General features: G+C 37.6%; 1 protein-coding gene across 10 annotated transcripts in view; it reads left to right on the top strand.

The window, feature by feature from the left end:
- The window catches only part of TNS3 (tensin 3), a 232,857-nt gene that overhangs the window by 83,047 nt on the left and 127,194 nt on the right, over positions 1-22,616 (top strand). For all 10 annotated transcript variants that reach the window (XM_065627357.1, XM_065627356.1, XM_065627355.1 and 7 more), the window contains 2 exons: positions 12,082-12,120; positions 20,918-20,959. In XM_065627357.1, the coding sequence (XP_065483429.1) occupies positions 12,082-12,120; positions 20,918-20,959 (81 nt within the window). The remainder of the gene's footprint in view (positions 1-12,081; positions 12,121-20,917; positions 20,960-22,616) is intronic.

Here is a 22,616-nt window from a genome sequence, read left to right as displayed (position 1 = left end):
GACGGTAGGAGGTTTTGTTAACTTGCTGGACTATAGTGATACCTGTTCTGACCATGGGAAACCCTCATAAACTTGTCATTGACTTTGTATAGATTAAGCTATTGTAATATACTTGGGTTTGTAGTAGGCTTATTTAGAACTAAAGACAGCCTTTCAAATTGTTATGTTATAGCAGCATAAAATACTATCTCAATTTACTGTAAAAAAATATATTTTTTGTTCTTTAGTCATCTGTACTTTTTTTTAATATATGTATAGTATTTTAAAATGCTCTCTAAAATAAGATCTCATTTTCACTCTGAAAAACTTTATAAGAATGAATTCTGAAAGAATTTTGGTTTGCTGTACAAATCCCAGTCCATTCAGATAATTGCTACCTTGTGTGGCCTCAGTCCATGCGTGTTTAACTTGGAAATGTTTCTTTATGGCTGTTTGTTTGGATGTACATATGTAATTAGTATTCCCTAAGGTTTCTGAAGCTACAGCATATCTAAGGCCCCAGGGCTTTGGTCTGGATTTTGCTCTGGGCACTTGAGTCCCCTTTGGTTTGTAGCTTTGTTTTGGGGCATGTCTCTCTGTACATGATGTAGGAATACTTGTTTGTCCCCCCACAAAGTTTTCCCTTAACTCTCTGTCCTGGGATACTGTTTTTTCCAACTTTTGTTTTTTACTCTGTCAGTTAGGTATGTGGTGTAGATCTGCGGCATTGAAAGGCATAGTCTTGTGACTCCAGCCAAACTTTTTTCTTTGAAGTCTGGGAATTTGAAAACCAGTTTTTGTCTCCTATTCTGTGGGAAGACTAAAAGTGGGAGCCTCTTGACCATATTTTCTAGACCTTTTTCTTGTATGCTAATTCTCCTCTTGAGAACTGACTGATTTTATTAAGTTTACAAGGAAATGCTTACATTTTCTTACAATCAGTAAGCTTAAGCATTTGCTGAAGTCTTTTGCTGAATCAGGTGTGATCCAGCTTTGTGCCTTTGCCTAGCAAACATTGCATGTATCCTTAATTCAACCTGGAAGTTATTTTTGCTATGCTTAAGCCAAAGACGTTTTTCTTACGTAATGCAGTTTGATTCTCTGCTAGTATGAAATGATGTTTCAAAGAGACCAATATCCTAGGCAGATGGCTCTATGGCTTTTTCCACTTCCAGTAAGTTTAATTTATATATGGGTTCGATTCAGCCCACTTCCTCCTTCACCTTTCAAGAAGCTCTCTTAGACATCTCAGGGGAGTGCAGGTCTAATCAAAGCTTTTTTTTTTTTTTAATTAGTATTCTAAAGTCCTTGTTTAGACTAGTTTCCTGAGCTGTAGTGTGCCATGTGAATGCTAGTAAAGCTAGACCAAACAATTTATTTCAAATTCTGCAGGTTGGGTTTTTTTTGGGGGGTAGAGAAATAACCTTTATCATGTGTTTCTAGCATTTTATCATTTATAAAGCCACCAAGATTGTTTTAATCATAAAAGGCATAAACTCTGATGTAACACTTTGTCCTGCTAATTTCTCAAAGGCCATGTTTTTTCTAATTCTTTTTTTAGGCCTTTTTATGTGAGAAAATGTAATTCTTCCCCTGACGCTGATCTTCCTTTTTCTGTGAACTGTTTAAGCTGTTGCTGATTGAAGAGGATTGAAAGAAGGCTCCCCACTGCCTCTAATCCATAGTCCCTTGTGATATCCTAATCTTTTTCTTTCTTGATCTTTTTAACAGTCTAGGAAATATAAACATGATTACAGAAAAATGCATAGAAATAAAGAAAAATTTAACTCGAATTACCGTAAAAAACATGACTAGGAGCACTATAGAAGGGAGAGTGACAGTAATCACAGAATAAAAAATTAGCAAGGAGTGATAGTTGGTTTTGGTCCTGGGTTGCATGTTCAACTTGTATTGTGAAAGTAAAGAACTTCGTATCTAGCTATCTATGTATCCGTATATGTAGAGAAACTAATACTGGTCAGATATTTTCATTTTGGAGATTTAAAGCACAAGCTGTTTCGGCTCTCAAAAGGCTCTATTGAATTTTGTCACTTGCATACTTCTTGGATTGGTTTGTGAATAAACCTAGTGCTTACTTGGGCTAGTGTTGTAAAGGTTTTGAGGCTGGGCTCTGACTCTTCCAGTGGATGGGCATGAAGGCAGGTACTTCTACCCTATGAAGGCAGTCATTGGCCCTCAGCAGTCCAGTGGGGCAGATACTTATGAGAGAAGCATATCAGTGCCATATGACAATTTCTTTTGTGTGTTTTTGGAACAAGAAGAGAAGATCTTTCTCTCTTTTGTGTACGGTTGTCATCCTTGCCCAGAGTTCCAAGGCAAGTCACATGGACAATTGCTTCATTTAGCTTCCTGAAATTTAGTTTAGACTCCTAAAAGGATGTCTAATAGTTCCCATTAAGTGGCTGACAGATACGCATGCTCATGTTCATTCTCTCATATGCATTTGTCTCTGTAACATACACACACATGCAAACAAGGCCACTATGTGAGGTGCTATTTTTGTTTGTTTGGTTGGTTTTTTGTTGTGTGTTGTTTTTTTTTTTTTTTTTTTTAATGTCAGTGTGGGTTCTCCTTAATCCTCTCATATTTTGGGCAGAGGGAATCAAGGACTTAAATGAAAACTTGTGTCATGTTGTTTCCAGGAGGCAACTGTGTGAACTGAACCTCTGTGGTTGATACATTTTTGTGGTAATCTATAAATCCAAACACATTCAAAAGGCTGAAGACTTCAAGGATTTCTTTCTTCATAGGCAGCGTTTGGCATGTTATATTACCATGCATGCAATCCTTTTAGTGCTGCCTAGCACTGGGTTAGAATAAAAATGTTTGCAGTTGAAGTCTGAAGGATTGCTGTATGAGTTTTGTAACTGACATTTGCCGCTTGAAGGAGTCTTCAGATTTTTCCTAATCGTACCCAGAATCAGTATTTTGCAGATCCTTCTCTCTCTGCAAAATATTTTGCCCCCTGTTAGATATAATATCACTGTAATGAACTGTGTAATGAATAAAACTTAAGATTCAACCAGAACTGTATGTTATTGAGGGATATGAGGACTTGAAATCGCTTTTTATGGGCATAGACCTTGCATTGTTTAAGTAGCAGAAGTGCTATGATGGAGTGCTTTGTATTTGGCAGTTAATTTGATGGGGCTTTCCAAAAATGAAAAAGTATTTTAAAGTATGCTAGTGTTCTTAGATAAGAACTGTCATTTAGACTTACTGTTTCAGATAACTTGCTAAGTTGTGCAAGACCCAGCTGGTATATGTACAACTTCAAGGTTTGTTTGTTTCCTTGCTGATTTTATTTTAAAAATAAATTTAGCTGTTGGCAAGGGGAAAAGAGAATAAGATGATGTTAGTGAGGGAAGGAAACAGAACAATTTCTGCTTTTCTTTGTTCACCATCACAATGGGGATAGGTTACATTTTCACGACAGATGTGAACTTTCCACTGGAGAATCTTAGGGTGTTTTAGGAGAGTTGGGGTTGGTTGGTTGGTTGGTGTGGTGTGTGTGGTTGTGGGTTTTTTTGGTTGTGGTGGTTTTTTTTTTTTCCTCCAGTGCCCTCTCTTCTTTTGGCTGATTTGGGGAAGGACCTATTTACTGGTCCAGTTGTTTTCTGGCTAGCTCTGATCCTTTCTGTATAGATACATGAAATCTCACACGGACTTGCCTTGTAACTTTTTTAAGAGAGGTAGAAATGCATTAGCCAGCCTTTTAGAATGGGATCAAAGAACCTGGGAATGATGCGTTTTTACATTGCTGCTGCTTGGAATTCTCCCTTAGGTGACCTTATATAGCTCATGCCATATTCATCTTTGGGAAATGAGAATTAAGTAGCTTACAAGAATATACTACTCCTTTCTTTGTGAGTTACCGTTATTAAAAGTTGTTTACTCTTACTGTACATGATGCTCTTAGCCTTTACGCCAGAGGCATTTCTTTCGTGTCTGCTGTTACAGCTAAAGGCAATAGCAACATCTGGAATGGTATTCCGAACATCAACAGCAGCTGTAATTGGGTAGCAGGCAAAGTGTCCCAATGATGTATAACATTTTGCACCACTGCTATATCATACTATATTGCTTTCGTTGGGGGTTTTGATGAAGAGTGCATACTCCTAGGAAATAGTTGAGTTGCCTCTTGCAATATGACATCTCAAAAAGTTGGACCCACACCAGCCTTAGATTGCTAGGAGTTGCCTTACTGGCTCGATGGAAGAATTGAAACTGAGATATAGACATCATCATGAATAACCACAATTTTGTGAAAGCATGGAATGAAAGAGAGTGAGTACTATGTATTTTGGAAGTTATGAGCTCTGTCCCAGAAGAAGTCCTCACTGTTTTGTATCAGCAAGCTGAAATGTCTGAGCTTCGTTAGAATTTGCTTTTACTACTTCTGTGTGATAACACAGCATTTCATAGTATTTTGCTAGTAATTATCTCTAAAAGGCTGCTTCACTTGTCTTATTCTGGCTTGCTGAAGAAAACATTTAAAATACCTCCCACAGTTAAAGCATAGTAAAGCAAATTCAGCCTTAGTGAAAACCATCTATTTGGAAGAGCTGGTTTTGATGATAAAAGATATGTATGTAAGTCTGTCACAGAGAAAGCATTCTGTACCCTTTTGTTGCATTGTCTCTTTTTTTGAATAGCTGGAAAATTGAAGATATGTTTGAAATGTACATGTTTAAGGCTTTCTTTTAACATATTTTTAGAGGAGAGAAATTTGTTAAAATGACTAGAGAGCTATGGAAGTCAGGGTTGTCATACAAGAAAGAAATACTGTAATAAAATTCAGGTGCTTCAGTGTCTTCATGTTGGCCTTCAGCAAAGTGCTCTCAATCTCAAAAATGGGCAAACCGGGGCCTTGTAGAGGGACCCTTCCTTTACAACATGAGAATACATTCTGGTGGGGAAGTGGAAGATTCCTCCGTGGTTCTTCAACCCTTTGGGCTACTTTGGCATCCTTTGTCTTGCTGACCAGTGTACTCCAACAGTTGTTCTGAAGGATTTATGTAAACTTTGGGCAGGAGAGGTCACTCTGCTTCTTTGCAGTGACTCTTACAGACCTTCTGTCACAGAGTGAAACCAGTGCTGTGCTAAATTGCTGCAGGCATTAAACTGGCCTTAGTGAGATGTAGAGAATCACCCTGCAGATGAATGATTTTTCAACTCTAGGTAAATAAACAAAAAAAACCCCAAACAAACAAAAAACCCCAAAACTCATTACTTTACCATCAAGTTTGACAGGTGACTTCTGCCTTCGTATCCTTCTGTGATGTTGAGTAGAAAAGACTGGTATTGCTGTCTTCTGGAGCTCTACTTGTCTACCACGTTTCTCTCTTCTCTGTAATATGTATTATGAAAAATATTCTCCCCTCCCCATTTTAACCTAATTATATTGTTTAAATATTGCTTTTATGTTATCTTGTTATCTTTAATACTTTCATTTAATGGACATCTGTCTGTCCCAGCTGGTAGAGGCACACTGGAAACAGTGAAACCTGTGGTCTGAGCAGTGACCTCTGCAATTTGTCATGACAAAGCCCATGTCTCCTCCTCCTAAAACTTCTGATACTGTTGGCTGTGTGGTGCCATTTGTGACCACAGGAACCACAATGCTTGTAACTCTTATCGTCATTGCTCAGATGCTGGAAGCAGACTGAAACTGATAAATCACACCAATATATATGTTAAAGGTCAAAAATTCTAAGGTACAAGAAGTCTGGTGCACAGCTTGTTTCTGCTCAAGAAAATCCAATCTGTGTTGGCAGTTTGTTCCTTTGGTAAAGGAAAATGTCTGGGGAACTGTACCCTTGTTGCCTGCTAGGGCCTTTTCTGTCTGGTAGTGTTGCAAGATTTGTTTGACTTTGCAAATGAAGCATGTTTTCTCATGAGGATTATACCAAAATAAATAGAGTTGGAGTCCTGAAAGGATAACATAGTTCCCTGAGAAATGTATACCTAATGAAGCTTGCAGGGGTCAGATTTGATACAAAGAAAGCAGAAGTCTCAAAGATGTGTGCAATTGCCAAAATTAGATTTTTTTTTTAAACTGTTCTTTAAAAAAGCAGCAAAATGAGACATTTTGAGCAAAGATACTATGTTTTTGCACTCATTTAGCATCAACTAATTTCAACCTAATTTATAAATCTGTAGTTAAACAGGTTAACTCAGGAGGGACAGTAGCTAGCACTCCACTTACAGTTCAGCTTGGCAAACTAAACCACAGTGCAGAGGCCTAGTGTGAAGTCCAGTTAAAAAAAAAAAAAAAAACTAGTTTTAGGATTTTGGCATCTGCTGCCTTGTTTAACCCCTGTTAGCTACACCCAAGTTCTGACTACGTTTCTTGTCCTTTGCTTCTGAACTCTTGGAGCAGATCTAGTGATCTGATAAAGTAAAAGACTTAATCTCTGGTTGCTGGTTTACAATTATCAGTAGAAACTCATCCATTTTTGATTTGAGGAATCTTCTGTTTCACTGGAGTTTTGAAGAGATTCTTCTATTTTATCCTTTTTCCAAATAACATATGTACCAAATGTCTTGTGCTGTATGTGTTCTTCAGAGAGTTGGAGAACAACTTTCATGACGGAAATGAGGACTATGACTTTGCAAGATCAAATATCACATCGTGGAAGAAAGCCAGACTTTGAGGTGGCAAAGATATGTGAACAATACTTTCCTGTATCTTGGGATAACTGCATTCCTAGTTACTTGTGAAAGGTCTCTTTTCCTTCAGTGATTTCATTTGAAACAGCTTTGTTGCTTTGTTGCTTTGCTTTTTTGGGTTTGTATCTTTATAAATATGCTATCATTTGAAATCCCTCCTGAAGGTATGTAACTTTCCATTCCAAGGGCTAATTTCAGAATTTATTTCATAAGTCATGATCCCAAGTAGACACAAAGGAGTTGTGCAGGGGTCAGGACTGTAGGAACATGGCTTAGATGTTACAGTACTCAGTTTTTTCCAGTGAACTCATGGATATTTTGTCAGGCTTTGGCTGATCCTCTTTACACCTTGATAAGGTGGGTACATGTAGTGTTAGCATTATTTCAGCAAACAAAAAGTACTGAAGCTGATAAATTAATAAAACGGTGCTAAAATATCACAGTTGGAATTTGGTTTTATATTCAGAGAGCTCCTGGCTGTGTTTATTCTGTCTTTGCTGTAGCAACTTTTTCTCAGAGCTAGGTGAGAGAACGAATGTGATGTGTTAGGAAGCTTTTTAGACATTACTTGACTTCTACTTGCTGTATGATAACATTATATGTGAATAAATCTTTGCATTTTATTGATAATCATGAGCCAGGCCCATTAACACTTTCTTAACTGTGGTTGTCTTTGCAAATTACAATGCAATTTTTTTGTTTGGTTCTTCGAAATTTAACTTAAAGACTTTTTTATGCCAATCAAGTAGGAGGGTTGTTTCCATAGGGCAAAGAATTATTTGTTCTGAAGTGAGTGTGGAAATTGTGTATAGCTACCCCAAACCACAGTGCTGATTTTACTGTATCTATTCTCTTATTTGTTTTTTGGAACACAATTATATCTTGTTTCTTAAAATATTGTAGTGACTACTGTTTTCAGCGTGCCCAAAAATGCTTAATTTGAAGAGGAAAATTCAGTGGGTTTTGGGCATGCTTTACAGCTGTTCTGTCTGGCATGAAGTGCTGAGGATACTTGCTATCTCCAGGACAAAAGTCTGAGTTAGATACTAATATCGCACAACTGGAGATTTCTATTAAAAAAAAAAGTATATTGCTATTGTGGCTCTTTAATCCCAAGTTAGTATCCCAATAATGTCCCTTTTTATTCTAGAATTTGGATGTATTTTTAAAATTTTGTCATGTTACAAGTTGTATCTTTGAGAGCTCAGAATTATTTGAAGATAAACTGCAATCAATGCTCTTCAGTTTGTTTCCTTAGTGAGTAAGGGAATTTATGATTTGAGTGTTTTGGGGGGTGGGTTGGAGAAGGGGGATGATAACTGATGGGCATGTCAAAAGAAGAAAACTAAGCAGAGAAATTTCTTTTGTTTTCAAGACTTAACTGCAAAGCTGTAGATTTAAATAGATAGATAAGTGTGTGTGCTTAAAGTATATGTGTATATACATAGACACATATTAAATGTCTCCATGAGCTTGCCATTTGGGCTCCTGACAGTCATTTCTGCAACATTCGTAAAGTCTCCTAACATCACTGTAGCTTTACATTATTTGGAAGATGTCAATGGCCTCATCTTGATGCTCCTTTTATCCTTTTTCATAGTAGTGAACTAGAATGAACAGATTTTTTTAAGCAGGCCATGTATATATTTGATTACACTTCCTTCCCCTGCACGTCCTTTATGTTACACATAACCTATGGCAGGCATGCCAGCATTTCTTGCTTGGTATAAAACTAGAGTTTGGAAGAAAGTGATTAATTATAGTCAAATGGTTAAATTGCTTTTCCAAAAGTAATGTGATAGTATTTGAGATTTGGCCTTTGAAATGCACCTTTGGTAATAACTTGCTCATTCTTTGAAGATGGTTCTTCCTCTGAAAGATCACCTATTTCTTGCAAAAAGAACATAAAAAGTAAGGAAGATAAAAAAGAAAGATGCATCTGGGAGTGAAAAAAACATTAAAATGGAAATACTGGATAACCCAGCAAATGACTTTTTGTGCAACAGTGGGGGGCACTGTTGTGTCTCTGTTACAGCAAGTGGGGACAGATTTTATTTCCTTAGTGCCAGATATCCTGCCATTTGTTGACATTTTTTCTTGTTTGAGTTAACATTTATCTCATGTTGGTCGGTTACTCATTAACCGATGTGACTGGTGTTACAGTCCTATGAAGGAAAATTACCCACAGATTCATGGGAGTCAGAATTCGTCATCAAAGTAATTATTTTAAATCTTTTTCTGTCAGTATGGGACTTCTTCAAACTAAGGCTCGATTCAGGACATACCACACCAGGAAAGTGTTTCCATATTAACTGTGTATGCAAGAACAGGTAGTTTGTCTTTCAAATAATTGGTTATGTGCGGGTAGACTGTGTCTATATCTGTGTGCGTATATGTGCCAGGCACTTGAGGAGGGAACTATTTTTGAAAATCAGGCAAGGCATTCCTGTATTCTGGTATTACTTGTTAATACATGAAAGTGCAGAAGCTAAATGCACCTTAGTTGTGTGGAATTATGAAATTTTACACTAATGCATATCCAGTATATCTCTTAAAAGAATAAAGATACTATCGAAAGCTGAAAAAACAAGTGATTGCAAATGTCTTTTTTGAGATGAGCTGTAGATGCAGTTGGAAAATCAGAAAAATCCTTCTGAAGTTTATTGTTTCGTGCAGTTGGTACACAGTGAGTGTAACTTTTTAAACCAATGAAGTTAGACATTTATAATCTATTTTCTCTGCATTGATACTGGATTGGTCCTGCAATCTTGCTTTCTAGCTCTATACTTTTTTGCTAAATGCTGATTTCTTTTAGCACGTCTCAGACCTCTGCAAACCAGGAAAAAGAGTTCGTGCCACTCACATATCGTCAGCTTATGTTGTCTAAACCTCGTGATAGTCTCTCTGTTATCTGTGAACACGTCAGCTCTTTTGCTTTTAACCTGTGTCTGCATTAATAGTGGAAGAATTTTCTGCAACTGCTCATGAGAACTGAAATTGGGATATGTAGAGGTCTTTATTATTTTGATTCACCTTGGAAGAAATAAGCTATTTGTGTATAAGGAGTCAGAGGAAAAAAGAGTCAGTGCACTTTGAGTGATTCAATGTGCCTTACATTGAGTTTTGTAGCCTCAAAACAGTAGCAGTGCATCCAAGTCTTTGGCTGTGTGTTGCATTTTGAGTGCTCTGCAGTTTAGTGACAGTTCAGCTTAGTGATAAGTGGCAGTGTGCGAGGTTGAAGGGATTGTTGTATACACCAGAAAGGGTATTATATGACTCTTTGTTGGTCCTAGAACAGTACTATCTAATGCGGGTGTTGATTTTAGGAAAAAGAAAGTGCAAAAGACACACAACCAGGAGAATATGGAGTCTCTCTGTTATTAATAATGTGAGCATATGATATTAGTTCATCTTTGCTTTTCCACTGTGCTATCCAGCCAGCCTGCAAACTCCGTTGGGGTTTCCATTAATTCTCTCTCTTCTTCCTATTATAGGCAGTGAGAGAAAAGTGTTGAAATTTCAGTTTTTCTGTATTTTAACCTTAGGTGTTGCTAATGAGAATACTAGCAAAACCTGATTTTTAGTGCTTATAATAAGTACCAGATAATCACATGGTCAGGACAACTGTGGACAGTCTTTTATCCATAGATGCAGTGTTTGCTGCTCCTGGTGATGGTGCAGGGTGCACAGGGCTTCAGTTCTTCCTGCTACAGACTGCTCTGCCTGGTGGTTTTCCCCTTTGGCTTGAAAGGAGAATTTGTGGTTGTAATTAAAGGTGGTGTATGAAGTTTTAAATGCTGTGTCAGGCAAGAGGTCACAGAGGCAGCTGATGTCTTTGTTTTCAGCAATGGAATGCTATCATGACAGCTTATTTAACATCTTCTGTGTGTTTCGTACGGTTATTTGGTTGGATAGAGTAGTGAATCGTGAGTGGCAGTCACGAAACGAACTGGAGAAGTGAAGCTTATTAATACCTTGGACTTGGAAGCGCACTGAGGAGTCAGAAGGTGGAACAGACAACAGTCCTGTTTTCTTTAGAGATAATATAGAGATCATGAGGAGGCTGGGAGTTGAAAATCCATTAGCTGCTTTTTCTTTTTTCTTTCTATAAGTACTTCGTGTTTTTAAAAAAGCATTGAGAATCAGAGATGTATCGTTTTTTACAAGAAGTTATGGAGGCAAATGCCATCCCTTCCATGCTAGTGGTTAAAAGCTGTTCCTGAGAGTTGGGACTGGAGTAGGTTGTCTCAGTGTAGTCAAGTCTGTCTCTTCTTGTCTATGCTACTTACAGGACTGATTCTTTTGTTCTTGCAGCTTGCTCTGTTGTATGGATTGCATCTTCTTTTTATTATTCTAAGGATTACAAATGACACATCAGGCTCCTTCTGCTCAGTAATCCACACTGTATACCATGACTTGAGAGCTGGTAGGGCAGCTCACCAACAGTTCCTGAGAAAGTGCCACCTTTGTAATCCAGGTGTTGCAAAAGAATTTCTAGCTCTGCTCTGCTGGCCAAGAGTTGAGCCTGTCTTGGAGAGCTGTAATAGTGAAGGTGAACATGTTAAATGAAGCAGTATTTCACTGGGGTTAAACTCAAGGTGCTTGTTAAAGTGAGCATGCATGATGACTGTTACTGAAGCTCAGCTCAGTGGCACACATTGATGAACCACAGTCTTTGGACTGTATGAGGTCTGAGAGTGCCCGATGTGTGGGACTGCAGAAAGAAGCTAACACTTGGTTGTCCCTAGATCATCACATAATCTTAGTTAGCCATGCTTTTCGTGGCTTTCTTTGTTTTGGTTTTTAGGTATTCAAACGAGGTCGTTTGGGTTTTTTTTTTTTTTTTTTTTGGTGTGATGTGTAAAGAACACGTTCTCCACAGGAAGTGTGTTAACTTGGAGCCAAGCCTCTGAAATTCTGAGAGTCTACAGAATAGCTGTTCTGCTTGCTGTGCTCAGCACACACCCTATAAAAAAATCCAGAACAAGCATAAGGTGTTGGGGACTGCTGAAGTTCTAGATTACTTGAAAAGCAGAATTATTTATTTATTAATTGAAACTGAGGTGATATTAGAAGAATGCTGCAAAGGATGGAGGGGGAAGAAAGCCCTCCATGTTTCCCTGCGTATGTGACCTAAGGTGAAGGTATTACTCTTCAACCTGTTTCACTGATTACTTCATGTGAGCAGGGCACAAAGTTAGCATTGAGCTAATACTAACTCTTAAGGGAGATGAGAGAAAGTAATGCAGCCAAGAGCAGCTTTGGACACACAGATTCTGCACCTGATCTGGTTGGTGCCCCTTTGACTCTGGATTTCACAGTATTTGAGGGAGCTCAATCAGTGAGATTGGGTTATCTCCAAAAGAAGTATGTTTTTTTTCCTTATTTTATTATTATTTTTTATTCCAGGTGGTGACACCCTGCTTTTTGCCAAGCAGCTATGAACTGGTAAGTATTTTTGGCACTACTGATATCCATTAGGTTTTATTAAGTTATAGGTTATGTTATTCTTGTAGCATCCTGTAATCTTTTGTTATTTTCAGTACTGTGGCATCACCTTTCCCCTGTGTGGGCTTGACAAATCAAGGCTCTACTCGTGAAACTTGCAACTGTGTCCTGTACTGTTCAGGAACGTGATTGCTTTATTGAGTATTTTGCAAGGCTAAGGATTGACTGGGTGAAATGTTGAGGATTCTTCTTAAACTGGACTGGACAACCTGCCTATGATGCAGCAACCATGTGCTACTGTCTATATTACATTATTGGGTTTTTTGTTTGTGTTTTAAATTAAAAAAAAGACATTATTGTTTTAACATAGTGTTGTCTCATGTCTTTTTGAAAGTACAAATAGCAGTTAGGTTGTTTGGGGCCTGTTATTTTTTGTTGAAGGTGGAAGAGAGGAAGTTAACCCATGCTTGTTCAGGATAGGAAAATGATAAGCCTTTTCTGACTTGTGTGACTGAATTTGGTTATTTTAGCTCCAAGGGCAACATGAATGATGCCTGGAGGATGGCGTCTAACAGTTATTTATTGAACCAGCAGCGCCACCTGCTAGTGTTGTTACTATAATAGAACTAATCAGCGAACAGCTGATGCCCAAGTGTCACTCAAGAACTCTGTGTATTGTAGGTATGTGATGCGGCCACTGGCAATTAGGAATCCTGCCTTGCTGTGTGAATTGGCCAAGTCACTTGCCATATTTTTGTTTTGATTTTGCTGCTGGAATAATACAGGTAATGATACTTGCCTAATATGAACCACAGAAGTAAAGAGGTGGTATAGAAGTCTTGGTTCATGTTTTCTCAATTATCATCCTTTAAAAGAAGGGCTGGAAACCTAAATTGGTGATTGATGGTATTTTGAGGAATGTGAGTATCAACTCATGGGAGGTCTCTTCTAATTTTGACACAGTAATTTTATGAATCAAACCACGTCAGAGTCTGAGGATCCTGTATGGCATTACTGCTAAAATTATAAATGGAAAAGAAACCCTTTCTTATGTCTGCCACTCATAGTATTAGATGTATACTGGTAACCACAGTTGCTATTTCTTTTATGTTGTGCATACAACCAGAATATTGATTCTGATGTGGAAAACATGACATTGTGATTCAGCAACAATTTTAAACATACAGCAACCTGTGGGATATTTTACTAGTCATTACCATTAATAATTCTGGTTGAACCTGGTTTATGTGAGCTGTCAACATGGGGCAATGTTGGTGATGTGGGCCCAAGTGTGTCTGCAACCTGCTGACAATTGAACAGTATGGATGGCAAAAGTGGCCTAACCTGTTTTAGTTTACCAGCAGGGATGTAGCCAGAAGTATATTCAGTCCCTGAATAAAACATTTACTAGTTTTAGGCAGAAGAAAGGGCGGAATTCTATTTAAATTGCTTGCAGGGAACGCTGTAGGTGAAATATTTTCACTATATAGTATGTAACATGTTCATATTACTGAGTGAGAATGAGCAATGTGTTTTGTTTTTGATATGAAACCTGGTGACATTTTTAGATTAGGAGTCTGCCTTGTGCACAAATAAATTTTATCTGTTTAGTGAAGAGTTCTGTTGTTATGAAGGAGGATTATCTGTGACCATATTAGCTGTAAGCAATTTCTTTTAAAACTATTTTGAGTGTAAACTATTGAGAAGGTCAAGAATTAGTTGAGATCTTGAGATGATAGTGAGGGCAGTACTCTATTCAAATAAACCAAAACTTTGCTGCATTGCAGTTTGCTTCTGAGCCATGGATTTATCCCCATTCATTCCAGCCAAGGCATTCCAACCTTTTAGTTCTCACATAAATAAATGATGAATATGCCTGCTCTAAATTAGTGTTACTTATATTTAGTCAATGTAATGGTTGCCTGTTGTTGCTCTCCTTACTGTGGCTTATAGCAAGAACTGTAGTTAAACTCTCAGTGGTATGTTTGTTGAAGCCTAATGAAATGCACAGATGCTCTTTTTCTTCAAATGTGGGTTTTATTGATTATCTTCAGCTTGGATGTCTGTTTCCAAAGAGGCCCTTTTGTCTCATTTCTCATGAGCCATGCATTTTGAAGCTTTGTAATGACATCAGGACCCTCATATATCAACCTGATGCAGCTGTTAGGAGTTTCAGGTGCTAAAATATAAACCAACTGCTGTTGAGTGTTTTAATACTACTTTATGTTGTCATGTACATTCCTCTGACTGGAGAAAGGAGAACGATGTTAGTCCAGCTCTGTTAATTCAAGTCAAATGTTCCGCAAAGATGACCTATTCTGGTGCACTTCATTCTGTTTCGTGAAGAGGCAATGGTTTATTTGTGGTAATGGACTGTCACTGCAGATATGTATAGCACGACCCAACAATTTAAAAAAGAAAAAAAAGGAAAATAATACGTACCATGATCACTGGTTTTTGTATGTAAGAGCTTACTTAGTCTATATGACTGTTGTCCAAAATTTTGATAAAAATCAAAGATTGCAAGATTGGTTTAAGTAGCCTTTTCTGGAATTGTTGGATGTTATTTTGAAAAAATGACAGTTACTCAGTTGATTTTACTTTTTAAAATCAACTTTTTAAATTAAAAAATAATTTCTAACAAGTACACACATTTTCCCTAAACAAGTCTTTTTTTCTAGTGTTGCAAGAAGAAGAGAAGGTTTAGACCCTAACCTTAAAGCTCCAAATACTTTTCATCTGTTACTTTAAAAAGATAAAAATAGAAGAATGGAATAGAAGAATATTATTTTTGAGGTTGTTTTTAGATTCTAGGAAGTATTCTAGGAGAATTTAAGATGCTTCGAGAGGGTAGTAAGTTTGTCTCCTTCACTGAAATTTTTCTTCCATCCTTCATGGTAGTATATCTTTGAAAAGAATAGAAGAGTTCTTAATTCCTCAGAGGCCCCTCACATATCCTGCCAAATGTTTGCAGTAATGAAATGTGGTGTGAAGGCCTGAACCTCTTAGCATACATGGATTCTTATCTTAAAATTACTGCATTGGTTGAATGGTCCTTATCTCTGCATGACTTGTCAGTTTTAAAGCAGAGTTAAGTAGTGATCTTTACCAGAGAAATTTCTGATTTAACCTGTATAACTGTTATTCTTCCCCACCCCACCCCTTTTTTTAGTTTTCTTTTTTTATTCTAACTGGTTACCAAGGAATTCTGCCTGCCATTAGTGCTGCCATTTAAACATCATATTTCATAACCAGCTGTTATAATGCAGTAAAATTAAGTGGACACTTACCTACCTTCTAATATTTTATTGTAATATCTCTTCAAACTGAAGTTTGTTTGGCTATTTTGGTATATGGGGTGGAAGTTTAATCATTTTGATAGAAATTGGGGAAAGGTGGCAATGGTTCTGCCTTTTTTGTTTAGCTTAACTGTTTCTCTTAAGTGTTGCAAGCCTCTTTTCTGCTTGTGAAGAGAAAAATCAAAGACTTTCACGTTCAGGCCCCTCCTAACAAACTAAAAGCTTGATATTTGAACAGTTCTGTCAGACTGCTCTTACCTGTTTCAAAAGAGGAGGGGAACAGAATAAAACTAATTGTGGGAAAAAAGGGAGGTTTTTTGTGTAGGTGGGTTATTTGTTTTTTTGGGGGGGGGAGTGGTTTTGTTTGTTTTCTAAAGGAGTGGGAGAATACCTTGAAAAAATTGCTCCAGAAGTGAATGGTGAAGTCACAAAGGCCTCATCCTAATTGCATTTCATTTTTGCTTTAAATCTGTGGTAGCTGACATATACCTTCATGTATCCAACCTAGTGCCAGCATTTCCTCAAAAGAAACTAAACATGATTTTTTCATGAAAATGTATTATGATACAAAGAAAAACAAAACCAAAAACCCAGTGTATGTGGAGAAAGAGAGGAAGAAAACCATAAGAAAACTCAGTACTCTGTGTTTGAAAGAAAATGATTCATTTTTAGCAAAAACCCTCTGTTCATTTTTTCCATGGTGCCTGGTAAAAGCAGTCCTCGGCAGATGCTTTGGCTGAGAAAGATCAGTAGATACGACAACATATATTTTTATCCCTGCTGCATTAATTTATTTATTAAATGCATCTTCCCTCCCCACCCCCCCAAAAAAAAAAAAAAAAGTGAGTCTGTTGGAGCAGAGTCCATCTGTTTTGAACGTGACCTTGCAAGAGACTTTTTTGAGGCTGAGTTGTTCTTTGTGCTGTTGGGAAGCCTTGAGCATGTAGATGAAGGATTGTATTCTCCAGTTCCATTTGAAGTGGGGCCTCAGTACTAGATGTAAGATTGTTGACTTGGGTTAATCTGGTATGACCTCCAAATACCCTGGAGTATGGTGACAGTGACTAAGCTGAATTAGAAACTGATATATGCAACAATTTCACTCTGTTAAAAAGGTGAAGAAACTGTGTCTTGAAAGAATGAAGGAGTAGAGCATCTTCTGTGGCATTCATTTAAAGGCTGATCTGTGTTCCTTGTTTGTAATTACTACAGGAATATAACTTTTTTGGTTTTGAAGCAGCAGTGTTGTTTTGCTTTAATAGTTTTATTTTTTTCCTTCGGAGAAGCTTTTTTAGGGAGCTCTTGGAAAGAATCTGTGATGGAAGGAGAGGGAGGTGGGACAGTTTTTTTTGAATGATTTTTCTTTTTTCTATAGCAAAGTGGTTTTTAATTCTAACCATGTCAATCTAATTCTCTTTGATCTGGCTTTATGGGAGGGTGCGAACAAGAATCTTTTTCTGTGTTTGATATTCTTGAAATGCTGTGACTGGTGAGGTGCACAAGTAATGCATGTCAGCTATAATATGCTGTCATCACAGTGTTCAGTATGTTGTACTGGGTCAAAGTATAATAGCTGCAGATGGGGCTAATGAGATGTGAGAGGCATCTAATGTCCTGTTGTCTCTGATTTCTAGTTTTGTACTGGGAAAGTTACTGTCTTAATATAGGTCACAGTTTCCCTGTGAAGAACAGCAGCATTTATCTTTTTTTTTTTACAGGTAGTATTGGGAAAAAACACCCTCAAAATGAGGTGCGATGAGATATTGTAATATGCAGTGATGTTTTCTGTGTGAGGTAGCAGGTCTTTTGCCTGTGGCATTGTGTCTTCCCACTGGGAGAGAGGAGTGGGAGAGAACTCAGGAACTGGAAACAGCAGGCTTGAATTGAATAGGATTTGATGTCCCTGTAGAAGTAGAGGAGGAGGGTGAGGAGGACTTTCACAGTTTTGCTGTGGAATTAGTAAGATCAGTAACTTTGGCTGTTGCAGTTAGAATTTTTTGTTTTGCTTTACTTTTTTATCCTGGCCCTTCTGTAGATTTAGGGCAACGTGGCTTCTTTGCCACTTCTTTTCCTGTTTATCTTTTAGGACTTAAAAACAGAATGATGTATAACTGACACAGCAATGTCTTCGAGTGGTCACCCCATGCCAATGTAGAAAGTAATGATGAAGTTTCAAGAAGAAATGTTAAGCTTTCACAAAAACATTTAGAAATTTGAGATGCAGCTCTTCCATCTTAAGGTGGCTGGTAGTCTTGGTTAAGATCTTTAGTTTGGGTATTAGAATATACTTTCAAAGCCCTCCTTCATTTGTGTCCAGTTGAAGACTTGAAGCTGGATCCTCCCACATCTCATGAGTGTACCACAGTAGTTAGCCACTGAAGAGTTTTATTTGTAATTTTAATTCTAGAGTTGATGAATAGGCAGCAGGAGTAGCAGTATTTGGCTTGGGGACAACCATTTTAAAGCCATGCAGGGTGCATTTGGAGACTTGAGTCTACATCCTTAGGCGGACCAGTTTTGAAAGAAAAGGGTTAGATTCTGGGCATCTGCTTACTGCGTGTATGTGTATATATATATATGCGTATGTATACGTACACACGTGTGTATAAAACATATATTTACCTGAGATGCTCTTTTCACCATAACTCAGTTTCAGCATTCTTCCTTTTAAGTCAGAAGAAAAAGGGAACAGTGTAGTCCTGCTAGTTGAGATACTTATGTCACGCACTTTGCTTTTAGCACTCTGTGCTCCCTCTCTGTAGTAAGGTGGAGAGACCTCTTCCTTCTAGCAGAGTGAGAGAGTATGAGGCATTTCAGTAGGGGCTCAAAAAGCTGGAGAGCAAATTCAAAGCATTGAAAAAGAGCAGAAGAGGATATTCTTGCGGCTTATTCCATGTTCGATCTACTAGTTATCCTAGAAGACTTTCAGACTACACCCATACAGTGCTGAACTGAGCAATACAAGGAAAAAAATCGTTTTGAACTGACAAAAACATTAGGTGTAAACCTCATTTATGTCTCTGTTTTATAGGCTACTTAGTTGTTCTGGAAGGGTATGTGCTGAGTTCAGCTTGTGTATGAACTTTCTGGTGAAGAGCAAAGCAGGCGGCGCATTTTCCCAAGCACTCAGCTTATGGAGCCCGCTAAGTCTCTTTGCACAGAGGACCCCCAAGTGAATAAAAAACCCCTGTATTTTGTGTGTGTTGCTGTTTTCTATATGGATCTCTTTATTTCTGCTAAGTAGCAGTGAGTGTCTGAAGACTGTGAAATAGTAGTAACTAAGGTTATAGTGATAGAGGTGCTTGTCCTATATATCATCTTTAATCTACTGAGGAGAAATTAAAGTTTCAATCAATTTAGGGTTTCTGAGTTGAATTAATAGCACTGGTCAGTCTGTATGTTAGTTCTTCTGACTGACAGGTTTGTACATTTAACACTGTGGAGATTTGATAGCTGAAAAGTTAAGTTGTTTTTAGACAAAAAAATAAACCAACCTTTTCTCAAGGGTTAATTGTGAGCCAGTGTCATATCATAAGGGTTCTGGTTAGTGCAGGATCTATGCCCTGGTGAATTGTTGGGGGGCTTATTGAATTAGCAAACTGTTGCTACTATAATTTACACTCTGAAAATCAGTAGCTGTATTTCCAGTTGAGATTTGCAACTAGAGTCTATCTGAACTTCAGTGACCTACCAAAAGAAGGGTTGATGCTTGTAAAGCTGCATCTCTGGATCAAAGCATCTTTCCTACAGCAGGTGGTGAAGTCAAGTTGTTAGTTGCAGCACTACTGATGTGTCTGCATGTTGGAGTTGTGTTGATGTATCAGTGTGGCCACGCAAGTATGCTGAAGTACCCATAATCTGTCATGGGCAGAGACTGGTATTCTTAGTTTGGGCAAACATTGTGTTCCTCTGTGCGTATGTGCTGCTTTAGCTTTATTTTTGATTAACACTTCCCAAGCTGCAAGTTATTGCACAGTCTTGAAGTTGCAGGAGAATTCCAACTCTGGTCAGCAGTGCAATTCAACAGGAAGAACTGGGTTTTCATTTTATTGTCTGTACCATTTTAAGATGATCTGGTTGTTTACCAAGAATCAGAAAGCAGTTTTCTGAGACTTTTTGCCTCCTTTTTCCTGAAGGTGTGCTCTCCAAATAAGGTTCAATACCAGTTGCTCTCTTACCTGTCCCTTAGTCCATATGTGGTAGTGTGCCAGTGAAAATTATGAAGAGGAAAAACATGTTTCATCATGCACCTCTACATGTTCCTTCCCTGCCCCTTTTAGTTTATGCTTTATATATCCAAGATAAATATTGTTTGTTTTGCATATGGTTTGCACTTCTCATCCTAAACGCTTGCGAAGTGTTGCAGAGCGCTGTTTTAGTGTTTTGTTCCAGAGGTGTCTGTATTTCAGTGGTGGATATATTTCAGTGATTCCTGTTCTGTATGAAATGTGCATGCAAGATTTTCCAGATTGTGAAAAGATTTTCGCATTCCGCAGGGTAAAGATGCAGATGGGGTGTTAGCTGTAATGATAATACTGTTGCTACAGCAGCACTGTAGTTTGCTACAATTTAGCTTTAACGTGTTCTGAGCAAAACCTTGTTGATTTTTCCACATAATTTGAAATTGCCTTTTGAAGCAATATTTTAATGCAGTTGAACATTAGGTATTTCTCTATGCACAATGGACTCTTGGCAGACTTGCAGAGCAGAGAACACTGACGTTTGGTGCAGTCTTAGCTAACCTATGGCATAGTTCTAGTGTTACTTGATTTTTTCATTTTGGGTGTTTTTTGAGGTGAAATACTTCTGTTATTCTCTCATTATAATTCCAAATAGTAAAGTCCTTAATCTAGGGTGTTTTCTCTTGGGAAATGCCAAATCTTAACTTTGTTGAAGTCTTAAGCAAACATTTGGAGGGGTTTTTTTGCCCAGTTTTACCACTTGCCCATTACATTACTTTACTTTTATGCTGGTTGTAGTCATCTATAAAAAAGTATGTACTGATGGAAGGTTGTCCTTCTGGTGATTCATATTAGATTTTCATAGTACTGGATTGGTTCATTTCTTTTAAAAGGCTTTTTTTAAACTTCCACATGTACAACTTAGCATGTTTCAAAGCCTTGAACCAATATTTTAAACAGTGCTTAAAGAAAAACCTAGGCAGTTCACTTTATCGATACCCACGCAAGAGAGATTGGGAAAATATGGGAAAGGCAATACATGGTTAACAGCATATATCTTCATGTATATTGTAACTTGGAGTATGCATTCTCAGTAGCTGTATGCTCGCTTACAAGACCTGAATATACAGGATGATAATGTAAAATCAGTTTGTTTTCCATATCTGTTTGAAGATAGTTCAGTTATTAATACTGTAGAATGTATGTGTATTTCTTATTTTATTTGCTCTGTGTGTGTATGTTAGGAGGGGAGTTCTTAGTATATACTTAAACTATGGAAAATTAAAGTCTGTTTTGTTAACTTTTCTACTTTTTCAGGCTAATAACTCCGAAGCCCTTAAAAATCATGTAACCAGAACTGTAAGTAATTCCGTTTTATTTATTTCTTTTTAATTTATTTGGTCTGATTTATTTTCCTGTTTGTGGCTGCTTATTTTTATTACATCTTCACAAAGCATTCATTGCTAGCCATTTTCAAAGCATGTACTTTGGTTTCTATACTGTGTGAAATTAGCCTTTGGTTAGGATAATTAGTGGTTTCTTCCCCCCTGAGTTTATCCAGGAACAATGAAAGGAACTCTGTGTTCCTTATTTCTAAGTCAAGCAGAGGAGAAGTAAAGAGAAATATTAAAATCTTTGTAGACTGACTGTATTCAGAGGAGTTCAGAAATTCAAGAGGTGGGGTTTTTTTTAGTCTTTATTTATTCCAAAACAAATTAAATGCCCCTTCCCAACCCTTTATTATTGTTGTTGCTGTAGTACTACTGGTACAAGTAGTATTAAATACATTTATTGAAGTGCGATAGAACCCAGTCTTCAGTGATGTAGACACTTCTGCAGGTGAGAAATGTTCAATACTGGTAGTACTTATGAGGATACTTTTAGCACAGTTTCTGTGAAATGAATAAGACAAACAAAGAAGAAAAATCTTCGGAGTCCTTCGCAGTTACCTTTTATCAGAGATGCCAAGTTTCTTTGATTTCTAAATAAATTATGGGAGATGCATATAATTAACTCTCTGTTAGCAGGCAACTGTGATGCAGGTATTTGATTCACTGCCGTGAAGATGAAGTTAACATTTAAAAAGGGACAGAGAGACTTGCACAATGCAAATGATCGTCACCAATTCATTGTTCAAGAGCAGCTCTCTATTGCAATAAATGAGAATCTATTTTACAGTGTCATTTTGTGTGCATTACATTTGTTTTGTGATACGCGCTGTTCCAGTAAAATTATAATTATTTCTAAGTTGCTAGAATATATTTGAATATTGAAAACAGCTGAAATGTCTGGTGACAAGATTGTTTCTCCCTTCGCTCTTCCTTAACTAGACAAATTAACTAAAAGAAAAAAATCATAATAGATTAAACTTGTTTGGTTATCTGCATGGTTTGGACAGCTGCTCCTAGAGTAACAAATGTGAAACAAAATAAGGAGATACATTGTGAGGAAAATAATTGCAGATAATTTTCTATTGTTAGCTGGAAGGTTTTAGGTTCATTGTGTTACATCTGGATACTTCAGAGGGTTTTCTGTTTGTACTGATTGCTTATTACACAAGCAGAGGTCATATGTTCTGCGGTTTTTTTCTGTACATGGAATTGCTCATGCAGAGCCATTTTGAAGGTAGCCTTAATGGCAAACAGTGCTTCTTCAGCTGTGCCTTTTGTCCTATTATATTTTGCATTGGTTGTTACTTGACCATTAGCAAGTTTTCTGAAATTTTCGGTAGTTACTTTCAATAGACCAGTATACCCCAAGAGCAAAGGGTGACATGGATGAGGGGTAGGGGTCATTGGGGAATAGAAGAAAGTTCCCAGCTGAAGCACAGTGATAGGAACACATATTCCTGTTTGGGAAAGAGAGGAGGTGTAAAGCTGCAAGGCTAGGGGATTCCCAAGGAAGTGCTGGCTGCAGGCAGCAGGGCTGGATGCAGCCACTGCCCGGCTGAGGCTTTTGCAGCTCTGGTTCTGTGATCCGTGTAACTGCAGCGCACGCCCCATCTGCACAGTGGTAA

The sequence above is a fragment of the Caloenas nicobarica genome, chromosome 2, assembly GCF_036013445.1.
Source record: "Caloenas nicobarica isolate bCalNic1 chromosome 2, bCalNic1.hap1, whole genome shotgun sequence".
Lineage (NCBI taxonomy): Eukaryota > Metazoa > Chordata > Aves > Columbiformes > Columbidae > Caloenas > Caloenas nicobarica.
The sequence above is the reverse complement of the archived record's forward strand: the minus strand, read 5'-3'. Positions and strand labels throughout refer to the sequence as shown.